The following is a 23,389-nucleotide window of genomic DNA, read 5'->3' as shown; positions in this document are numbered from 1 at the left end:
CTGAGGACAGTTCCAAAGGATTCCTTGGGGAGTGTTCCAAGAAAACTTTGCGAATAATTTCTAGTTAATCCTGCAGATGGTTCCAACATAATTTCAAAAAGAAAACCGAGAAGATTAAATTTTGAGTGAAACTCTAAAGGGATTTTGAGGAAAATATCAAGAGAGTACCGATAATTTCTAGCACATTCCAAGAATAATTTCTGGAGGAAATTCTTCTGAAACTCCAACGGAATTTAAGCTCCAAGGTGTTCTGAGTAAAAGTCAAGAAGAGTTCTAAAAATAATTCCAGAGGACTTCTTAGAAGAATTTCAAAAAAGCTCATAGAGTTCTAAAAATTTCGAAAAGAACCTCATGGAATTCTGAGGATGGCCTTTTTTGCAACTGTACAAAGTCTAAAGACAGCTTTTGGATTCCCTAATTGAAAAGTGGGTATTAGTTTGCCATTGAACTTTGGTCTATTGCTGTGTTACAAACTCGCTATATAATGGAACGTTTCATCGATATTATGCGCATACTTTGTAAAGGTGGCCGACCACTTCGTGAACATTCGGAAGGAGCGGAAAGTATGCCACCCAGTTGGTGGCTAACTACGATCCTGTGCTGGAAAAACACTTCGCGGAAGGTGCCAAAAATTGCCAGTACACAAGTAACCGTATTCAAATTGACATGATTACATCGTTGCACAATGTAATGTTGCGAAACATTGCGAAATCCTTGCGAGGAAAACCAGTGGTATCATTGCAGATGAGACGAGTGATTGTGGCCACCACGAGCGGTTGGCAATTGTCATCAGGTATATTGATAATGATCGGCCGACGGAAACATTCGTGGGTGTGAGACGGGTGTTGAAAACAGACGCGAAGAACATCTTCAATACTATTGCTGAGGTCTTGACAGCGATGCAGATTTCTTGGGAGCAGGTGTTGAAAGTATATTTTGACGGTGCCAGCCCAATGGCTGGCAGCACTGCTGAGGTACAAGCCGAAAGGACGAAAACAGCAATATACTTTTATGAAGAGCTTTCAGTTTGTTGGTTTATTTTCTTTTGACAGATACGCGTATTTCGTCTACTACTTGCAGACTTCATGTGCCAAGTTCTCAAGATTGGATTGGATTGGATTGGATTGGATTGGATTGGATTGGATTGATCAAGAGCAATATACTGTTTGTTCACTGCTATGCACACTGTTTTAACCTTGTACTTGTCGACGCAGTGTGCATGTGAAAGGAGAATGCTATTCTTATTGGTCATTCATATCGGTTTGTCGGTGCTATCACCACCATCTGAAGTGACTTCAGCTGAATCCAACCACCAAGGCAACAACATTGCAGCAAATGTAGACCTACTATTGCAACCATTTGACGAACTATTATCATCGACATTGTCGATGGGATTAAATTGTCAATCCCATTGGCTGTCTGAAAGCAGTTTCCATAGAAGAAGATGAACCACCACGGGAGTAAAAATTAAATAAAATTGGCTAAATTGAACAGTAAGGAAACAGTGGTGGGTGGACATCACCATCTCCCACGCACTTTGGAGTACTCTCCATCCCCAGATTAAATGCACCATAGAAAAAACAATTGCCCCTTCTTCACAAGATTCCTGTGCACGCTAGTGTGTATCGTTCTCAAGAAACACGCAAGCTCTACAAGAAACTCGACGCATCCCGCCAAGGCTTTGTGCCGCAAGCCGAAATGTGTCGGGATAAGGAAGGGGGTATCTTAACGGACGAACGTGAGGTGATTGTAAGGTGGAAGCAGCACTTCGATGAACATCTGAACGGCGCAGAGGCGGAGGACCAAGGCGGCAGGAGCAATGGCTTCGTCGGTACAGCGGATGAGGGGGACATGCCAGCTCCCACGATAGGTGAAGTTAAGGATGCTATCCGACAGCTTAAGAACAACAATGCAGCTGGGACAGATGGTATCGGAGCGGAACTTATCAAAATGGGCCCGGATAAGTTGGCCACTTGTCTGCACCGACTGATAGTCAGGATCTGGGATACAGAACAGCTACCGGAGGAGTGGAAAGAGGAAGTAATGAGCCCAGTATATAAAAAAGGCGACAAACTAGTATGTGAGAACTATCGAGCGACCACTATTCTTAACGCGGCCTACAAAGTGTTTTCACAGATCAATTTTCGTCGTTTATCGCCGCTAGCAAGCAGATTTGTGGGAAGTTACCAAGCCGGTTTTGTGGACGGGCGATCGACAACGGACCAAATCTTTACGTTGCGGCAGATTCTCCAAAAGTGTCGTGAATATCAAGTCCCTACGCACCATCTATTCATCGATTTCAAGGCCGCTTATGATACTATTGACCGTGAAGAGCTATGGAAGATTATGGACGAGAATGGTTTTCCCGGGAAGCTGACCAGACTGATCAGGCCTACGATGGATGGTGTACAGTGCTGCGTGAAGATATCGGGTGCGTTATCGGACTCGTTTGAAACTCGCAAAGGACTTCGACAAGGCGATGGTCTTTCCTGCCTACTGTTCAACATTGCGCTAGAAGGTGTTATGAAATGTGCGTTCTTTATCATGCGGGGCACGATCTTCAATAAGTCCATCCAGTTCATCTGCTTCGCTGACGACGTGGACATTGTCGGAAGAACGTTTCAGGCCATGGCGGAGCAGTACACCAGGCTGAAACGTGAAGCAGAGAAGGTTGGATTAAAGGTGAATACGTCGAAGACAAAATATCTGTTAGCTGGAGGAACCGAGCGGAATAGGGCTCGCATAGGCAGAAGCGTGACAATCGACGGAGATGAGTTCGAGGTGGTGGATGAATTGGTGTACCTCGGAGCATTGGTGACGTCCTAGGCGAGTAAGAGAGGTGACACAGTCGGAAGAAGTGTTAGTTTGTTTACTAAAATGAACCATGCCCATTTTGTTATGGCAAGTTTGCTACACGCTAACTTGAAAGTACCCATTAATGGTTGAAAAAGACCCATTTTGAAGAAAAGATACTCATTAATGGGTAAAATTGTTTAATCATTAATGAGTTAAGCCACTTTTCTTCAAAATGTGTCTTTTTTTACTCATTAATGAGTACTTTCAAGTTAGCGTGTATAAGAAATGCTCTTCGTGTTTATTAGCGAAAGTCACATCAAAGATTGATTAAATGCGTAGGAAATCAGTTTGGCACGGCATTTGTGACCAGCACACACCTTTTGGTCGTACAAAACAGGTCAAAAACAGTCCAAATCCGCAGATAAACATTTTTATATTGCATTTCTGTATGGCAAAATAGTGAACTTTTCGTGAACATTAACGGCAAAGAACTCACCAACACTGGGAGACCGTGAGTTTCTGCCCACCTGTCAATTCCCATCTCGGGTGACGTCGGATAACAACTGCAGCAGAGAAATTCGTTGGCGTATTATTGCCGGAAGTCGTGCTTACTACGGACTCCACAAGACCCTGAGGTCGGGTTAACTTCACCTCCGTACTAAATGTATCATGTACAAGACGCGCTGATAAGACCGGTAGTTCTCTACGGGTACGAGACGTGGACGATGCTCGAGGAAGACCTGCAAGCACTGGGTATTTTCGAACAACGAGTGCTTAGGACCATCTTTGGCGGGGTATGTGAGAACGGTGTATGGAGGCGAAGGATGAACCACGAGCTGGCACAACTCTATGGCGAACCCTGTATCCAGAAAGCTGCGAAAGCTGGACGGGTACGATGGGCGGGACACGTTTTAAGAATGCCGGACAACAATCCCGCAAAAATGGTGTTTGCCTCGAGTCCGGCCGGTACAAGACGAAGAGGAGCACAGCGAGCAAGTGGAGCAGGATCTTGGAAGTGTGGGACGGTCAAGAAATTGGAGACAAGCAGCCACGGACCAGGATAAGTAAGTAAAGTGATGATTTTGCCAACACTGGCCCTAACTTAACATCTTGAATAGGTAGAAGATTCCCGTCTTCGGCAAAGATGTTCAGATGAACAAGACCTATTTTATGGTTAACAGTTCAACTCAGAACTTACTCATAAGTTCTCACTGTTACTTCACGTTGTTTCGAGTTGTTTGGCTCAACTTGACAGCTTGCCTTGATAGAAGGATTGATAGATATGACAATTTGAATTTATCTGTAAAATAATCTTAGTGTGTGGAGTCAACACCGTACAGGGTACAGACAACGTAAGTTTTATTCTGGCACAGGCGAAGGGTTAAATAAGTAATTTCACCGAAAACATCACCAGAATAAATGCTGATTCTGATAGGGTGTTTAGGAAAAGTTAAAAGCTGCATATTTTATAACATACACACAATTTTACATATAGAGTGGTAGAATGTCTCGTTTGCTAGGGGAAATATTTAAAAAGTACTATTTTAAGCTGCCTAATGAAACGTCGATCAAATCATAAGAAGCCTCACAATAAAAAATAGACCAGAGGTCTCTGTGTGGCTAAAATGGCCCTACAAGTGGATGTAAAATTTATCAAACAAACGCAAATTGATTTCTAAAATCCAAAATAATCTATTTAGCTCCGTAGTACCGACTTTAACCCACTGTGCGTCAAAACGAACCATTTCATTAATTTTCATCACAAGTCCCTTCACCGATTCCGAAGTAGTTGGATACTACACAGAACTATCCTTGTAATTATACCATTTCATTTTCCTTCAACTTTTGCATGTTCCCGTTTTCCGACAGCGTAGCGAAAAGTTTACCGTTTATACATTTGATTCATGTGGTGTTCTTTTTCCATGTCACTTTGTCGTAATGTTTGAGAAAAAAAAAAACAAACTTGAACCAAACTTGATGACAACCATATACTTATGAATATACTCTTTCTAGTTATTAAGTTTCGTTTCGTTCTGCACCAAAAACACTCTTTTTCCACCGAAAAGTTCCGAGAAACGGTTGCCCCTCGACGACGCTCGAACTATTTCGCTCCAATTATTGTAATGAAGATCTGTAATTTTCTTTTCTCTAATTTTCTTCATCATTTCGTACTCATACAGGGTAAAACAATTGTGCAATTGATACCAAAAACTTTAGTAAGTATTTTCATTAGTTATTTATTTACGAGTTATTTCCCTTTCGAATTTTTCACTCGATTTATACATTTCTTCATTTTGTTCCCTCGCCTCATGTGTTTCACCGCCACACATTTATTTGTTATTTTATCCATTTGGGTCATTGGTTTATTTTTTTCGGTGAGTGTTTTTCTTTTTGTGTTTGGTGGTTTCTTTTTTCATCCTAATTGGGATCCAAAATTTCACTCTAGGTGTCTTATTTTTTAAGTGTTTTCGTTTCCATCATTTTCAATCGTATCGTTGTATTCGTTTAGCTGAAATTCATTTCGATTAACAAACATTACCGTTGGTTGAATTAGAAATTTAGTCAAATGCTGCTTCAGTACCCCATTCCAATGATCCTCCTGACTGCAGCTAGTGGCAAGGGAAAGGGATGAATTACTTGCTGTGACAAACCGCAGACCACAGAACCCGTCCCATTCCCCTCCCCCAATCCAAGAGCAGCGAACTTTCCCAACTTCCGACCATAGTCAGAGCCGGCTAATTCTCCATCCATTGCATTATTGGAGAGCGGACCAAGTGAATGACAATATATACGCACCCGCATAAACCGGAATCCTGAAACCAGAAACCGAACGTTTCCCCTCACATCTATAGCAAGGTGCCCAGTAGACTGGTTCAAGTAATTTGAAATTTTGAAATTGTAGAATGTCGCATGAGTATTCGATCCCTGGATATCTCCTCCGGGCTTTTAACCCGATATTTCAATTTGATACCAGTCAACTGCACCGTTCCCAAGCCCCCTTGTTCGTGTAGTCAGCCAATAGTACCTAGTCCTAACAAGGAGCGTGCTCAATAGTTCGTAGAGGCCACCATCTGTCCCGGCCGCCATCAGTGCTCTCCGGTAGCAGGGAAGATGATCACCATTTATTGCCACCCAATCCGACCCGACTACTAACCACGCTTGCCATGCTTTGTTGATGTGTGGTTGGAGCTTTGGAATTGAATTGTTGCATCGGATTTACATCCTGCACCCACACCGTGTAACGCACCAACACAAAAACCGTATTCATCATCAGTAGTGGGATGATTCTAATTCAAACAATAACAAAAGCTTTCGTAACGAGAACCGTATTGTGTGCGTGTGCATTCCCTTTGTAGTTTTCTCTCCGCCCTGTCCGAAGCCCCCAAAACCACCCCTTAGAAAGTCCCCGTCACGAGAAGGGACGGAAGGAGCGAGCTATAGAGTCAGTGTTCTAGGACAATAGGTCAAATTAGAGGTTTTGCACTTGCATTATACACATTCACACTAGGGTGGGTTACCACTATATGGAAAAACTTCAAACGAGAACAACCCTTTTTTGATTCCATTTTAGGTCCCAAATAACTGCACACTTAGAAAAATTGATGCAAATTTAGGTGCTCTGAGACTGACACATACACTACCGATCATAAGTTTAAGGACACCCCCAAAAACCATGCAAATATGTTACATCAATCTATCCAGCGGGACTTAACAAATTTCAAAGTTGATACGTGTTTTGGAATGTACCAATAGCGTACCATAGCGTACCTTCAAGGATTTTGAACGTACCTCAAAGCTTCCCGGAAAATCCGTGTCCCGCTGGATAGACATACGATTTCAGCAATGACTGAGTCGATCGATCAGATTTCTACGGAAATGTGACGTACCAAATGCGTACTTTACGAATCTGTCATTCATTTTTAACGTACCTCTTATTTTAACTTAAATGCTTATACTAAACTTTTTAAATCGTTTTTATATATGAATTCTGGGCACGGAATTGGATTCATCGAAAAAAATTAAGCCCGATTTCATATAAAAAACACTATACTTAAGTGCATTCTAGCCAATTTGTGGACCAAAAACAGTTTTTTTTTTAATTTGCATCGTTTAAAAATATACTAATTTCGAACAAAACCGTTAATTTCATGAATAATTATGGAGACGCACGGTGTTGCTTGGAAAAATCCATCATAAAAAAAGCCTTGATAACTTTCTGATCGGTCATGACCAACGTACCTGTCTGGAATTCACTTTCTGATAGAATTTACCAGTGATTTAAATAAAAAAAATTATATTATTCCAAAAATTACATTTTTTCGATGATACATTAGAGAAAACATGATCAAATGATCAGATATCTATCAGAAATTATTCCTGAATATCCAACACTTTCTGATCAATCATTACCAACGTACCAACAGATTTTCTTTAATGTATCATCAAAAAAATGTAATTTTTTAAATAATATTATTTTTTATTTAAATCACTGGTAAATTCTATCAGAAAGTGAATTCCAGTTAGGTACGTTGGTCATGATCGACCAGAAAGTTATCAAGGCTTTTCTTATGATGAAGGTTTCCAAGCAGCACAGTGTGTCTCCATAATTATTCATGAAATTCAAAACCGTTAATTTCATGAATAATTATGGAGACACACTGTGCTGCACTGTTAAATTAGTATATTTTTAATGGATAAAAATTAAAAAAAAACTGTTTTTGGTCCTCAAATTGGCTTGAACGCACTTAAGTATAGTGTTTTTTATATGTAATCGGGCTTAAATTTTTTGAGGAATCCAATTCCGTGCCCAGAATTCATATACAAAACTATTTAAAAAGTTTAGTATAAGCATTTAAGTGAATATAAGAGGTACGTTAAAAATGAATGACAGATTCGTAAAGTACGCATTTGGTACGTCACTTTTCCGTAGAAATCTGGTCGATCACTCGGTCATTGCTGAAATCGTATGTCTATCCAGTGGGACACGGGTTTTCCGGGAAGCTTTGAGGTACGTTCAAAATCCTTGAAGGTACGCTATGGTACGCTATTGGTACATTCCAAAACACGTATCAACTTTGAAATTCGTTAAGTTTGTCCCGCTGGATAGATTGACGTAAATATGTTTTGTTCAAGGTTCTCTCAGTTTACATTCAATTTTCGATCTCCAAAGGTTATTTGAATGGTAGAATCAAAGATGAATACTAAGATGAAACTGTCGGAAGAATATTTTTTTTATTTTGATGTCCTCTTTCACGGTCCCTTTCATGCAATGAATACCCCCCGTATTCAAGGTAATTTTGTGGTTTTGCTGCCCCCTCGGTAGAAATGAAATTTTGCGCTCATTTTGATCAAAACAATCACACCAACATCAGAGATGTCCCATTTTTTTATTATTCGATTAACAACTAATCAATTACTTTTTGTTCGCTGTGCTGCCATTTTTCCACAAATGAGAGTGCAGTACATGTTTGAAACGTTCCGTGATGATCATCTGGAGATGTTAATGCTTATATCGGTTTGTTATAACCGATTACAAATATTTTACTTTTCGGTTCGTTAATCGATTAATCGATTATTCGAATGAAAATCGGCCATCACTAGATGAATGTGAAACGTCATTTCAAACATAAGGACCGTACACAAATAATGATACAATTTGAAAGGGACCGGGGCTAATCTCAAATTACGTCCCCAGGGTAACTGAAATAAACACGAGTGTTCACCGGTTGGTAGAATGGTATAGCATAAGTGTTCTACTACTACTTTTATTTGGCCAACCCAATTCTGAGAAAATCAATCACGATTCTTCAGAGTAAATTTTGAAAAATATTGTAACTTTGGGGCACACCAAATTTGAAAACTATATTGAACTATTTGCCTACGAGGAAAGTTCCATTCAATACCTTTCAAATTAGAGAACGAAAATTGAACGTAACATGACAGAGATATGAACATAACAAATTTGTCATGTTTTTTTGGGGGTGTCCTTAAACTTATAATCGGGAGTGTACGAGCTTGACATAAAATTGAGCCATACACTGTACGAAAACATCCTCAATATTTCGAATGATTATTGCATTGCTCAAGCTCTTCAACAATATGCATCCGAATTTCGGATGATTGTCTTATGGTCGTCAGATGATGAGCATCCATATGACTGTCATCCAAATAAAGGATGATTTTTATTTAGAAATTGGCTGTCAAACATACAGCGCTCAGAGTACAACAATTCAGTGTCAACATTTCAAAGGGGCGCAATTGCATTTGTAAATAATGGCTTTAGCCATCGTTTTCTCGCGAATAAAAGCATACTCATGAAAATTAATAAGACCAGCAGGTAGAAGAATGTTTCCTTTACCAGCTAGCATTGTTAATTTAAAGGGATGGGCTTTTATTTGCGAGAAATCGATAGCTCAAGCCATTGTTTTCAAAAGCAATTACGCCCTTTGAAATGTTGGCACTGAATTTACGAATAGTATGACATGTAAGACATACTTTTAATAAGATATTTAATTCGATTGTTTATATTTCCATTCTGAATAGCCATTCCATGGATTCAAAAATTCACCGTTGATAGAGGAAACTTCCTCCACCACAAAATAGACGACCTTCGGTTTCCATGCTTAACCCATGCTCGTATTAGCTATGATAGCAATGGCTATGCTTCCACCTCGTTTGTCAGCTCAGATCAGCAAATGACGTTCGATAGAATTATTTTGCATCATCATTTTGAATGATTTCCGTTATGGGGCTGAACCAGTACCATATCCATTTCAGTTAAGGACGACAATCATTCTGCAGCGATCATTACGCATTTCAACTGAAGGCTCTATCCCTTTTCATAACATTGTTCATCCTGTATTCGAGTGGAAATTCATCGGATTACAAAAACATCCGTCATCCGGTTGCAGCTACCATTCGGAAAAGCGATTTAGATGTTTCGGTTGGAATGGTATGAGGTTTCATTCGAACAGAGGATGGTATTTGTGTACAGTGTAATAGACGCGAAATTTAGCTCAATCGTACGTACTTTTCGTCGAGAAACGATCTGTTCAGTCTTGAACAGCGAATCCAAACACATAAAGCAACCAACGATACAGACAAAACGGTTGCTACGACTACCATGACAAATTCACTCTGTAGCACAACTCGATCGGAGCGGTAGAAGGACAATGATATATTGCTTGCCTGCTTTGTTGCAATATGCATGGATGAGGACACAGCTTTATCTGAATCGAGAAAAGACATAACAAAAATATTCCCATTAACACACGTGTTTCATCTTCGGCTTTACTTCGTGTAGCAGCTTGCCAAAAATTTGCTCGTTTCCTTCTACCGCCCTGAGTGAGCGGTGTGTCACGGACTGCTTGTCATGAGAAAAAAGGAAGAAGATTATATCATTATTGCTTTCCACTTCCGACAAAGCGTTTTCATTCGGTTCGTTGATCGCTTGTCATTTTGTCATTTGGAGATATTTTGGATTCCTTGGTCTTGAAGCACTTAATTTTACATGACATGTTTGTTTACGTCTCATCCTTTACGTCAGAGAGGGATTCCGTCACGGGTAAAATTATTTATTTGTAAGTGAGTGTGTGCAAAATTTGGAGGCGATTAGTTGTAACTTGGCTTTCCGCATTGCATTTGAAATGTGTATGGAGCACACTTAGAAAAAGTAAGAGGTTGTATCCAAGGCACGACCGTAGATTTGACGTAGGACTACGAAAGGTACACATTTAAAAATTCCTTATTTTACACGTTTGTTACTCGACGAAAAGTACGTTTTATTGAGCTGAATTTCGCGTTTATTATGGCTTAATTTTATGTCAAAATTGACGCTCGTATGTGTCAGTCTCAGAGCACCTAAATTAACATGAATTTTTCGTATTGTGTATGTTTGATGTCACTGCAAAAGTATAGTAAATATTATTAATTTATTAACTCGTTATCACTGAAAAAGTAGGTTAAAATTTGGAAACAATTTGAGAGTTATGTTTCTGAGGTGCTCTGTCGGTTGCCTGAACGATATGTCTTTTTTATGAGTCATTTGTGGTCCTGAAAAGTACCGATGTGTTGGAAGCTTGGAAGCCAGTTTATAACAATACTGTGGAATATTTTTCTCAATGTTCTTGGAGATGATAGCGGTGTCGAAATAAAATATGTATTAGGGAAAACACATCAATCACAGAAACTGAGCATACCGGACGGTATCTACGTTTATTTGATGCAAATTATAAGCCGCTTCTGTTAAGAGAATTCGGCAATATTTTTTTTGGCATAATTCTCTTAATAGGAGGGGCTTAAAATTTGCATCAAAAGGCATACAAAAAGGTACTCTCCCCCCCCCCCTCTGGCATGCTCAGTGATCGGTATCAAAATTCAGCGACTGTGTTAGGGCAACCACTTTTCCCATCACGGAAACGCCTCTAACGCCCGCTAATTCGCCTACAATATAAGGCTAATATGCGGCTAATATAAAGCTTAGCATGCCCCTATGTTAGCCGTGCATCAGCCTTATATTGCAAAAAGGTGAATTAGCGGGCTTGTTGGTTACTTGGATGGATAGCTAGCTGCTTGCGGAGAGTTTTCGTTGTGTACTAGAAAACACCACCACCAAGCGGTGATTGAAAGAACAATCGTTCGGTGAGACCGAATGGAATTCAAATTTGAAATCTGTGTTAGGAAAAGCGCTTTTCTCAGGCAAGCGGTGATAATTTCAACTGTAGCAACAATTGCACATTCGTGCAATTTGCTATAGTGATAAACTCTAAATTTTAACAGATTTGAAGAAAAATTTCCTATCGATTGACGTATTAAGAATTAGAATCAATCATCTCTGGATCAAAATCAGACACCTATCATGCCACGACCGACTTTGATTTTTGAAATTGCACCCCCAATGTTGCCTTAAAATACATGGTATTTTATGCTTATGGGAACTGACATCCGACTGATGACCTTGACAAGTCTCACGTCACTTTTCAAATAGAATCAATCTACATTGATCGATTATCTTCATCGCCTCTGTCGTTCGTTGATAACTTGGCTGCATTCATACATTATTAAGCGTATTAGACGAGAATAGCAGCTGAACATGTTTTTGGAACCGAGTTATTAACGAAAGAGAGAGTCGATGAAGAGAATCGATCTATTGGTCTATTTGACAGTTAACGCGAGAAGTGCCCATAAAATATTATTTAACAAATTTATGGTGGTCCTGAAAAGAACCGTTTTGTCGTGATGGTTTAGTGATGCTGAGCTATTAAGGTGTTCTTTGGCGAATGAACCGCACAGTGGACTGCAGCTCGCGCTTGCCGGCAGCTGCTGCTGATGATGACACCACCACTCACCACACGCGGTGAGACCGAAGTGAATTCAATTTTTAAATCTGTGTTTGGGAAAGTGCTTTTCACAGTGATAATTTTCATTATTATAGCAACAGTTGCACATTCGTGCAATTTTCAAAAGTGGCCTTTTTAAACTTGATAAAGTGTTCATTTTAGCAGATTCGTAGATGAAATTCCAATTGATTGCCTTGTTTAGAATTAATATCCACCTTCTATTCACAGAGAAAATAGAGAAAGTTTTCTAGATAACGTTATTGTTAAGCATGATTTACGCAAATAGTGCTCGTCAATTCGAAAGCAACTAATTGAATTTTTAACTGACCATTGCGAGAAGTTAAGTATGGTTTTGATGGTATTACATTTGTTGCCACCTTGCCGCAATTAAAGTTGTAACTTATTGGAGCTTAAATGTGTTTTGGCGTAGCAGCGCTGCTGATGATTTCGGCAGCGTCAAGAACTGAATCTCACTGCAAAGGGTTGAGTTGGATAGGAGCTTCCTGTATCCTCTCCGCTCCCTCACTTCTCAATGAAAATAAAGTTGCAAACTAAAATAATTTCGGAGTTTCCCATCTTCTCGAGTTGGTGAACTCTAGCGACCAATGCGAAGTTGCATGGAATCCTGAGAGGTAAAATATAAAATTTATATAATTATATATAGTAAGCCCCCTATCTCTCAAATACGCTTATGAGATGGACCAATTATTTTTGAATTATTCATGTGATCTCAGAAATTATTTCAGTTTGGAAGTTGACTTCCTTTGGTACACATTTAACGGGTGATTACTGAAAAATAAGAATTTTCTTTTGGGCTCATGAGAAAACACATTTCTGTGAAAAGAAAAAGTGATATATTTTAAATGAAGCTACGGCACGTTTCTACAAAAAAAAAATCAATGAACGTTTGAATGAGGTCCGTTATCAGCTGTTTGACGTAGCTTTGTCATGATATGAGAGCATGAGCGTTGTACAGCATTCAAATCGATTTTACGAATTCAACTTTTGATTCGGTTAATCCAGGCCAGTGTTTGACAGTAGGCAGCATGTCCCGGGCTCAAATCATTTATTTTGCTGTGCTGGGCCCGCTGTCACTGTATGACATGCTGCTTACGCGCCTGCCACTGGATTGGGTTAATCAGTTGATTACAATTCTTGGCCCTCCAATTGTTTTTGTACACCAAACAACTCATATTTACAAAAAAAAATCAATTGGCGACTGTTGCATACGCCCCTCGCGTGACACCACACCTACTCATACACCCTAGGGGCAGATCACTTGAGGTACATTTATTAAAACAACAAAAAAAAATTTGATGCATTTTCTCAGTGCATTTTTTGCTGTGTGTAGCAGGGGGACCCTATCCCTGTCAACCACATATAGATGCACCATAGCTCACATGGTCTTGACATTTTTCGACAATCTGACACTTTTGGACAAACTGACAGTGATAAAACTGACGGAGGCACGACAGAACAAGACAGCTTACTCTTTCACACTTGCATCGCAGTGCTGAATGCTAGAAAGAGTATTCTGTTGCAGTCAAAGGCGCCTAATACATAGGTGACACAGTAGGAAGAAGTGTTAGTTTGTTTACTAAAATGAACCATGCCCATTTTGTTATGGCAAGTTTGCTATAAGAAATGCTCCTCGTGTTTATTAGCGAAATTCACATCAAAGATTGATTGATTGCGTAGGAAATCAGTTTGGCACGGCATTTGTGACCAACATACACCACAGGTCAAAAACTGTCCAAATCCACCCATACAAATTTTTGTTTTGGATTTCTGTATGGCAAAATAGTGAACTTTTGGTGAACATTAACGGAAAAGAACTCACCAACACTGTGAGTTTCTGCCCACCTGTAATTTTCCATCTCGGTTGCGATGGGACGGTTGTGGTGAGTGATTAACCGGTTCTCTGTGTGGGTAAGTGTGCTCGTCTATTTCATTGCCAATGCACGTTTACGAGAACTCAGGCAAAGCAATCTTCGTGCAATGGCCGAAGGAGAGGCAACTTGTGCATTGGGTTACATCACGGTGTTGTGGTTTGTAGGATTCCCAGTAGAAACAGGTCACGTATGTTGCTCTTCATCGCAGCAAGGGTGGTGGAGCCCTTCGTGAAGTGGACCAGAAACAGTTGGTCACGATAGTTAGCATTGGGCATAGAGCGTCGATTCATTGGGTGGACTGCCTCTGGTTTCAGTCCAAGCCTCACCAGTTCATTGTTTACGGCAACCGTTTCATACGACGGCAGTCCTCGTAAAACAACCTTCAATGGTTTCACCGAAGGCAAATCGTGGGTGTAAAGCTCGACCGTACTGTTTTTCAGTAGGTCACCAACCGACTTGTACTACTGCAGGCTGGAGCACATGATCTTTGTTCCTACGCTTCATATCTAGAATCACGGGAACAATTTGAGTTTTGCCACCTCATCCCTAAGTTTGGCGACGCATGTATAACTTTTCCGCGTTTTGGTTTAGTTAAACGGGACCCACCTCATCGCTGGTTGTGAAGGGGATCACGCATTTATCCGCTGACTTGATCCTGCTTGCTGCAGGACCAAGTTTCACGCCGTCCGAAGCAGTAATGAGCATAGGCAGTTTTAGTTTAAATGATCTTTATTTTAGTTTAACTTGGACGATTACCATATAAATTTTTACTAAGTGATTTAATTGCTTTCTTCATCTTTAGGTATGGGCAAAATTCAAAATTTGTTTTACAGAATTAGTCCTAGACTTAGTACACGGTCGACCACCTTGGTGGGATTGGTTTGTTTTGTTTTAGAATTTGAAGAGAAACTACTTAATACTACTATTTACAGCTTAAAACTAACCTACTCTACTATATACACTTAACCTACTATGTACAAATTGCTTATTAAAGCATGTTCAGAAAGATTGCATTTTTGAATAAATTTAGTTGTCATATCATCAATTTTGGAATCTACTTTGGGAATTTCTGCCTCTTGATGGAGGTCTGCTATTCTTGTGTCGAATGGACGATCTAGGATCATCCTCAACACTCTATTCTGTGCAACCTGGATTTTGTTCCTGTGGGTCTGAGCGCACGATTCCCACACCGGGGCGGCATAGAAGATCGCGGGGGCTATGATCTGTTTGTAAACAGCCAGTTTGTTTTGCCTTGAGAGGCGGGATCTGCGGCAAATGAGCGGATACAAACACCTAACCAAGGCGGAGCACTTAACTAGGGTTTTCTCTATGTGCGAGCGGAACAGGAGCTTCTCATCGAACAACATCCCGAGATAAGTAACATCAGTGGACCACTCGACCCTTGTACCATCCATTATTACGGTACAGGAGGGAGACGGTTTAAGTTTTAATGATTGTCTGTGAAGGAACATGATCGCTTGGGTTTTCGAGGCGTTGATTTTGATTTTCCACGTGGTGGCATAATCAGTAAAGGTGTCAAGGCATCGTTGGAGCTTGTTCGTAATTTCACGAGGCATCCTACCCTTGACAGCTATCGCGGTGTCATCTGCAAACAGGAAGAACACGCAACCGTCTCCTAGAGGAGGGATGTCCGACGTGTAGATGCTGTAAAGCAGTGGTCCCAGCAGACTCCCTTGCGGAACACCTGCTGGGATCGGAAATTGTCCCGAAAGGGAACTATTCAACGACACCCTGAACGACCTTTGCTGGAGATAGTTACGGGTGATTTTCACAAGGTATGGTGGAAAGTTGGAGTTACAAAGCTTGTATATAAGTCCGTCGTGCCAGACATTGTCAAACGCCTTTTCGACGTCTAACAAGGCCATGGCTGTGGACTTGGATACAGCTTTGTTACTTCGGATGTTATTCATCACCCGCACGAGCTGATGATTGGTGGAATGCCCCTTGCGGAACCCGAACTGTTCCGGAAGAAGAATGTCATGTTCCTCCACAAACTTGTTTAGTCGGCTGAGGATCAATTTTTCGAACAGCTTGCTCAGCGCTGAGAGCAGGCTAATCGGTCTGTAGCTTGACGGTAGTGAAGGGTCTTTCCCAGGTTTGCGGATCGGGATGATTTTTGCCACCTTCCAGATGCTTGGAAAGTAGTGCAGCTCCAAGCATCTGTTGAGGATGGCAGCCAGCAGCGAGTGCACCCTCGCGCTGAGATTTTTCAACTCTAGGTTGAATATTCCGTCAAACCCGGGAGCCTTCATGTTCGTACTGTGTTTCAGCGCTGAGCAAATTTGTTCCTCTGTAATCCGTTCTTCTGGAGGGACGGCACAAGGGGAGGCATCTAACGTCTGGACGCACTGCACAACCTGGTTCTCGAGTGGACTTGGGATTGTAGAGCCAAGCAAATGCGACTGGGCAATGTGCTCCCCAATTGCATTGGCCTTCTCTTCGTTGGTGATAAGCCGTTCGTCATTGACTCTAAGTGGTGGAATGGGCTTGGGGTGAGACTTCAGCACCTTGGCAACCTTCCAGAATGGTCTGGAATGGTCGTCCAGGTTCTGAACGAGCCGCCCGAAACTCTCGTTCCGGATTGAGACCATTCTGGAAGCGATCTACCGATTCAGATCGACCATTTCGTATTTACGCTGCAGATCCCCAGTCCACTGAAACTGGCGTCTACGAACATTTCTGAGCCGAATCAAGAGTTTGGTGTGGGAATCAATTGCTTGAAACTTACCCCTCACAGGAACTCGTCGAACGCACTCTTCGTCAGCCACGGATATGGCTTGATGGAGACCCTCCAGGGCCCGGTCGATGTCATCCACTGTGTCGAGCGGTGGGTTGTCGTCGATGTGGCGGTCGACCACGCGTCGAAACTGGACCCAGTTGACTCGATGGTAGTCCTTCCGCTGGCACGGTGCAGGGGCCACGTTGTAGGCCAGCTCGGTCAGCACCGGTTGGTGGTCCGAACTCAGGTCGTTGACGGCAACCGGTTTGGCTAATCTGGTGTTTGCCAAGAACAGGTCCAGCGTCGATGGGTTGCCCGTCGGTGATGTGAAGGTTGGTTCGTCCGGAAACCAGACGGAATAGAGACCATGCTGGGAATGGTCGAATAGCAGGCGGCCGTTTTGGTTCTGCTGGTAGTTCCGCCAGGCCTCGTGCCGGGCGTTCAGGTCCCCTCCGATTATGAAGCGGGCATTGGTGCGGGTTATGACAAGGTCGTTCTTGAACTGCTGTGCTGTACCATTGCTAACGGTACATTGCCGGGGGCAGTAGACAACGATGAACCGGACGTTTCCGGTCGATGTTTCCACCTCAACGCCGACGGCCTCGATGATGGAAGTGCGGTAGTGGGGTAGGGTGCAGTACTTGATGCCTTTCTTGATGATGACCGCGACACCGCCCCCCCTGGAGCTGGTGCGATCAAGCCGGACAATGCTGTGGTCGGGCAGCCAGAAGCTGTCACCGGTCTTGAGGTGGGTCTCGGTGAGAAGGCCCACGTCGATGTCGTGCTTGCGGAGGAAGTCTGCAAGCTCAATGTTTTTCGCCCCTACGGAGCGAGCGTTCCAGTTGGCGATCTTTATGGGTTCACGGTCCATAATTAGCGACGAAGGAGATGATAGCTTGGAGCTGTTGTGTTCTTGTTGCGCAGGTGCGCTTGATGATGATGGCCTGGGCCAACAGTGTGACGATCTCATCCGTTGACAGCGGAGAATCGTCTGTAGCTTCACCGGTTGTACCGGCCAATCCCGGAGCAGGGGGATCCGTTGATGGCCCGGAGGCTTGACCGGGTACTGCAGCGGCAGCCAACTGTTGGTTGAGCGGGAGCGGCGGCAACACTGGAATTGGCCGTGATTGGACCGGTGATAACGGAGGAAAGTTCTGCGCGTTGTTTTCTGGAACCTTCTTGCGACCGGGCTGGCTGTTGGACGAGGCCTTCTTCCGGATCTCGGCGTATTCAGCCCGCTTCGGACAGGCCTTACTCGTGGCCTTGTGGGCGGCACCGCAGTTGGCGCATGTGGGAGTGGCTTCCTCGATGCTGTCGCAGTTGTCGATCTTGTGGTTTTTGCCGCATTTGATGCAGCGGCTGGCCATGCGGCAATTCCTGGTGCCGTGCCCGAACAATAGGCAGTTCAAGCACTGAGTGACGCCACGGTGGGTGGGTTTATACCGCTCCCACTTCATTACGATGTGGAACAGTGTGCGTGTCGTCTGGAGATCCTTCACGGTTGTGGAGTTCTTCTCCAGATGGACCAGGTAGAGCTGGTCACGATACTTGATGGCCTTGCTGCGGGTCATCTTGTGGACTTCGACCGGCTTGAGGCCGTTCGCCTTAATCTCGTCCATTAAGGTGGTGGTGTCCATGTCGTGGAGCCCGCGCAGCACCACTTTCAGCGGCTTGGTGGCCTCGATGTCGTGGGAAAAGTACTCCAGCTTCATTCTGTCCAAGAGGGCCTGAACTACGTTGAAGTGTTTTTCGGCCGGGACCATCAGTTTGTAGCCTTCCGTGCACCGTTTAATGGTGCAGCGAAGGCCCTGCTTAATGTAGAAATCCAGCTGCTCCCATAGCCCGGGAGGGAAGCCCTTCACATAGAAGGGTGGCAACTTAACTTTTTTCGGCACCGTCTCAGGGTCCGACTGCGGCTGCGCTCCGTTCTGCAGGGCGGAGAACGGATTGTTGCTCAGCAGCTTTTTTGCTGCTGATACGGTGGCGCTGCTGTCTTCAGGTCTGGGTCGTTTAGTTCCGGGAGGCCCCGGCTGCGGGTCCGCAACTCCTGTCGGGATGGGCAATGGGGTTTTCTTCTGCTTCTTCTGGGCTGGCTCGGTGGTCGCGCCGTCTCCTGGGAGAGTCTGTTTTCCCGGTAAACCGGCACTCGCGTTACCGCGCGATTTCTTACCCATGGCTGGGTCAGCGAGAGCGTCACTACACAACGCGGAGCTAATTCGACTTGCGAACGAACGAACGAAACTAGAGAGAATTCAAATCGACTGAACTGCTCAACAGTCTGGCAGCGAATATGTTGAGCATAGGCACGACAGCAGTGCTGTTTTATATCTTTTCATGTTCAAACAGAATGATGTGCAACCAAGTGGTACTCGATTATGACGACTGGGTTTGGGAAAAACGTTTAATTCATGAAAACAGAGATAAAATTACCATTTGTACATTTTTCAAATGTTTTGAAAAAAATATTTATTTCAGCAGATTTGTAAAGTAATATCCTATCGATTGGCGTGTTTGAAACACTATTTTACCACGCATATTGTTTGATTTGCACCCCACTATAGTCGACAAAGACGTAGTTCTACGTCAAAAAATGCTGAAGACCCCCCTACCCCCTCCCCCCCTAGTAAAATTTGTAACATTTTGAAGTTTGTTGAATGTTTCATCATTGTTGGAGTGCTTTATTTGAGTGGTGAAAATGTTTGCTTAAGGGGGGTATACACTAAGATATTTTTTTTTCAATGTTTTATTAAAATCTATGGAAACATTGTACATGAAGTCATTTTAAGAAACTTTGTGCAAGACGACAATTTTCTATATCTCAAGTAGACGAAGTTAGAGGGTGAAAACGGGGTTCAAACGGTATTACCCCCTTAAAACAGTTTTTTACCAATTCAGAAAACACCGGTCAGATCGTCATTTTCAGGGTTAGAGTTTTTCAACACTTCATCAGTTTTGTACCTATGGAATGCCTTACTATTTTTTGTAGAACATCATTGTTATGCGTAACTCTACCGAGTCCTCCTTTAAACAAAGTGTAACAAATGTAAACCCTCTCCTACACTTCCCCTCCCCCTATTGCGTTACGTAACTTTCGAGCAAACCCTAAGTTGAAAATTTTAGAAACTTTCAATAGCGCAAACACAATAATTTATTATATCGAACCATTTAGTGAAGCCTCCTGTGAAGAGCTTTTAGGGAAGGTTATCCTTTACTTTTAATTCCGCTATAATTGCTTATCTTTTGGTATGCATATTTCGTCCACTGTTTGTAGGCGTCCCCAGTGCCAACTGCTGTATTTGGCCGACAAAAAACTGACTGCCCATTTCTGGGTATCAATCTACGGCAAAAGTATTTCTGAACGACAAATCCATTTCACGAGAAAATACAACTCGTTTAAGGTAGAATCAGTAGCAGGACTCAATCCCGTGTCGGATATTGATACCCATTAAGATAAACTTCCGCTCTATTTACGAAACCGGAAGGCCGAAAAGCCCCACCTTACGTCACTGCCATCGTCTAAATATGTCGACAACGACCGACATGCGCAACAGCTGTATCGTTATCCCTAAACTGTACTACGGTTTTCCGCCTGCAGAGTGGAGAAGGCGATGGTAAGGAACGGTGACACTATTTACTGTCCATACCAGCAGAGCACTGGCCCGGCAACCAACGATGTGATGTATCGAGGTTTGATAAATGTAGCCCTCACAAGTGGCTATTTATTATCGATATGTTGCGAGTCGCAAGAGGTAATCCATCTTTCAAAAGCAACAGGCTGTAAATTGTGCTCCCCCATTTAACCCTGTAGGCCACCCGAGGGAGGCAGTTTGCAGCGTAATAAATAAAGCAGTCGTCGTCTGATAGCAGAGTGACCCCCCCCCCCCCGCCCACAGATCAGGAATGACAAATGCATCGCGTTTCATAACTCTCTTCCGGAGATGACTTTATTTAATCCTTTTCAGGCAGAGCGAGGGGGAAATGCCCTAATTGGTTCATTCGTTACCACTTTACCTGAAGTTTGCTGCTTTGTGAAAATTGGCGGAAGGGAAGTGAAAATAGGGCAAAAACTTTTTGTAGGCAAATTGTCGCAATCTGCCGCTCATCATTAGTCGGTCTCGTGAGGTAATTACACACCGCGTCCTGCACCGATTTTCGGCTCATCGTCGACAACGAGCGGAAATAGCAGCTAGCAGGAAACTTTTGTCCTGAAAATCATCTTCCTGCTGATTCCAGGTGTATGAATGGACGCAATTATAACTTTATCTGTCTGGGGCACGATTTCTACCGATTTTGCGATGGCCAACGCTAGGATTGGTGGAGGAAGGGGTAACGAAGCTCGCTCATTCAATCAATGTAAGTAGTTGAGAAAAGAGTTCGAAGGTAGAGCTCTTCAAACTAAAATGAATGACAGTTGGGTTGATACAATGGGATGAATGGGACGTTATGGTACACATACAAAGTGCAGTATAAAATTTGGTGGAATGTGAAAACTGATCGTTTGGAAAACTTCCCACCATTATATAAATCAGACTGACAAGGATATTGTAATTTGTAATTTTGGACCATACACTTATTCAACCATTCCAGCAAGACGATAAAGTGGTTCTCAGAATTTTCGAAATTTGTTCGGGTATAGGAAGTATGACGGATGATAAAGGTTCCGCTCAGAATTGCCAGTCCTGTGAACGGGTGGACTCGGCGGAATGCGCGATGGGCCAGTGCAACCGATGCAAGCTATGGGAGCACTTTGGCTGTGCTGGTGTCGATGAGTCAGCAGCCGGGCACCACAAACGTTTTTAAGCGATGCTTCAAGCAGGGAAAACCCAATGACGATCGCCTGAAAGTGCCAGTTGAAGAAACACGTCCACTGAAGGGGTCAAAAGCGGGCTCAAAGGGAGGATCACGGGAGGGAAAGAAAAGCCCTGAACCTTCGGAAATCGTAAGTTCCATCATGCGGGCTGCACTGCTGACGGAACAACTGAAACTTGTCGAACAACAGCAGCTGATGGAATGGAAGAACAAGCGTTGCAAGAAGAAGAGCGCATCAAGAAGCAGCTACTGGAGGAAGAAGAACGCCAGAAGCTCACCGAGGAAGCAAAACGTATCCGTGAGCGTAAACTGCAGGAGGAATTGGAATCGAAACGTAAACCACAGCAAGTGAGGAGAGAATCTCTAGAGTATTGTCAAGTAATTCTACGACCGCTGGCGGATGGATAATCGGTGTAGATGGATCGGTTGTAAGTTCCGATCAAAAGGTAAAAGATTGGCTAGATAGACGCTGGAAGATCAGACGGAAGTCATAATGGAAAAACGTACACTCCCCATTTGAATCAGGTTCCCAAAGACCCTGCAAATGACCCTGTTTCTCCACTACCACCAATGCCACAGAATTCGGTAGATCAAAGGCCACTCCTAAATGCGCCTGTCCAGATGGAATTTTCAGCTCCATTATTGCAACCATCAGGCCCGTTATTCACTTCATACGAGATTCCGGTTCATGTGTTGACGCAATCTACAGCAGCTGTTCCCGCTTATCCCGCTCAAGCATCTATGCAGCAGAATCATGTCCCTGCAATGACGTCTATAGCACTTAATATTACTTGACATGTTTGTTTACGTCTCATCTTTAATGTCAAAAATGGATTCCGTGACGTGTTAAATTAGCTATTTCTAAGTGTGTAGACCAGCTACATTCTAGTAGATTTTCCGGTTCAGTTGCCACTTCCGCTTCCAGTTCCTGTTTCTTTCGTTCGCACACTATCGCAGGTGCAAACAGGGTGGCCAGATTATTTTTTTTCATTATCGGTAGCTTCTCAAAACTTTTATCGGTAGTTATCGGTAGGCCGTCTTAAGAAGGCTTCCCGAAACTTATAACCTTTGTGAGCGGGGAAAGGATGAAAATAAATCACGAGCAATTTTGGATTTTCGAACCGACCCATCAGTCCTTCAACCTCACACATTGGATAGTCTAATCTAGAGTCGGTGTATAATAAGTCACGCCAAGAGTGTAACCAAGTCTACGTATTGAACTGTCAAACCAATAGTGCAAAGTAAACAAACATTACGATGCTATGAAAAGTCAACGAAAGGTATTGCAATAAAATATAAAATATAATCGAAGAAATGATCATAAACACGCAATGAGCATCTAATTGCCCTGGGATACGTTTGGTAATGATCAGTAATAAGAATTTCTACTATTTTTTGTTAAGATAATTTTACAAAATCACTTATTTAATGATTTACTACAGCCGCTATTTTTGACGGAGGATTACGTCTTTCGGCAACATATTGGGGGTGAAATTTCCAAAAACCAAAGTCGACCGCGTTTCGAAAAGTAGTCAAGTTTTGACCACTTATAACTCTGTCAATAGCAAATTGACATTAATTCTAAACAAGCCATCTATAAATCTGCTTAAATGAGCACTTTATCAATTTATATCTATTAATTTATACACACCTAGAAAAAAAACATATAGATTTAGGTGCTCTGAGAGTGACATATACGAGCGTCAATTTTGACATAAATTTGAGTCAAAACAGCTCACTCCACGGATCAAACATCAAATCCCACGTCCAGTAGTATTACCAGTAACACGAAACCTGCCAAGCAATGTCTATCG

The 23,389-nt window shown here is 42.7% G+C and overlaps 1 protein-coding gene across 1 annotated transcript in view; it reads left to right on the top strand.

Moving 5' to 3' along the window:
• LOC135710692 (5-hydroxytryptamine receptor-like) overlaps positions 1–21,566 on the top strand; it is a gene marked incomplete at its 5' end in the record, with an annotated part of 33,959 nt that extends 12,393 nt beyond the window's left edge. The window contains 2 exons of the mRNA XM_065233338.1: positions 4,977–5,012; positions 21,354–21,566. Of these exons, the coding sequence (XP_065089410.1) occupies positions 4,977–5,012; positions 21,354–21,566 (249 nt within the window). The remainder of the gene's footprint in view (positions 1–4,976; positions 5,013–21,353) is intronic.
• Between the last annotated feature and the right edge of the window lie 1,823 nt (positions 21,567–23,389).

The sequence above is a fragment of the Ochlerotatus camptorhynchus genome, unplaced genomic scaffold (genome assembly GCF_037179485.1).
Source record: "Ochlerotatus camptorhynchus isolate MF236.1 unplaced genomic scaffold, CSIRO-AGI_Acam_v1.1 ptg000401l, whole genome shotgun sequence".
NCBI classification, from domain to species: Eukaryota; Metazoa; Arthropoda; class Insecta; order Diptera; family Culicidae; genus Ochlerotatus; species Ochlerotatus camptorhynchus.
Note: the sequence above shows the minus strand (reverse complement) of the source record. Positions and strands in the feature narration are given on the sequence as shown.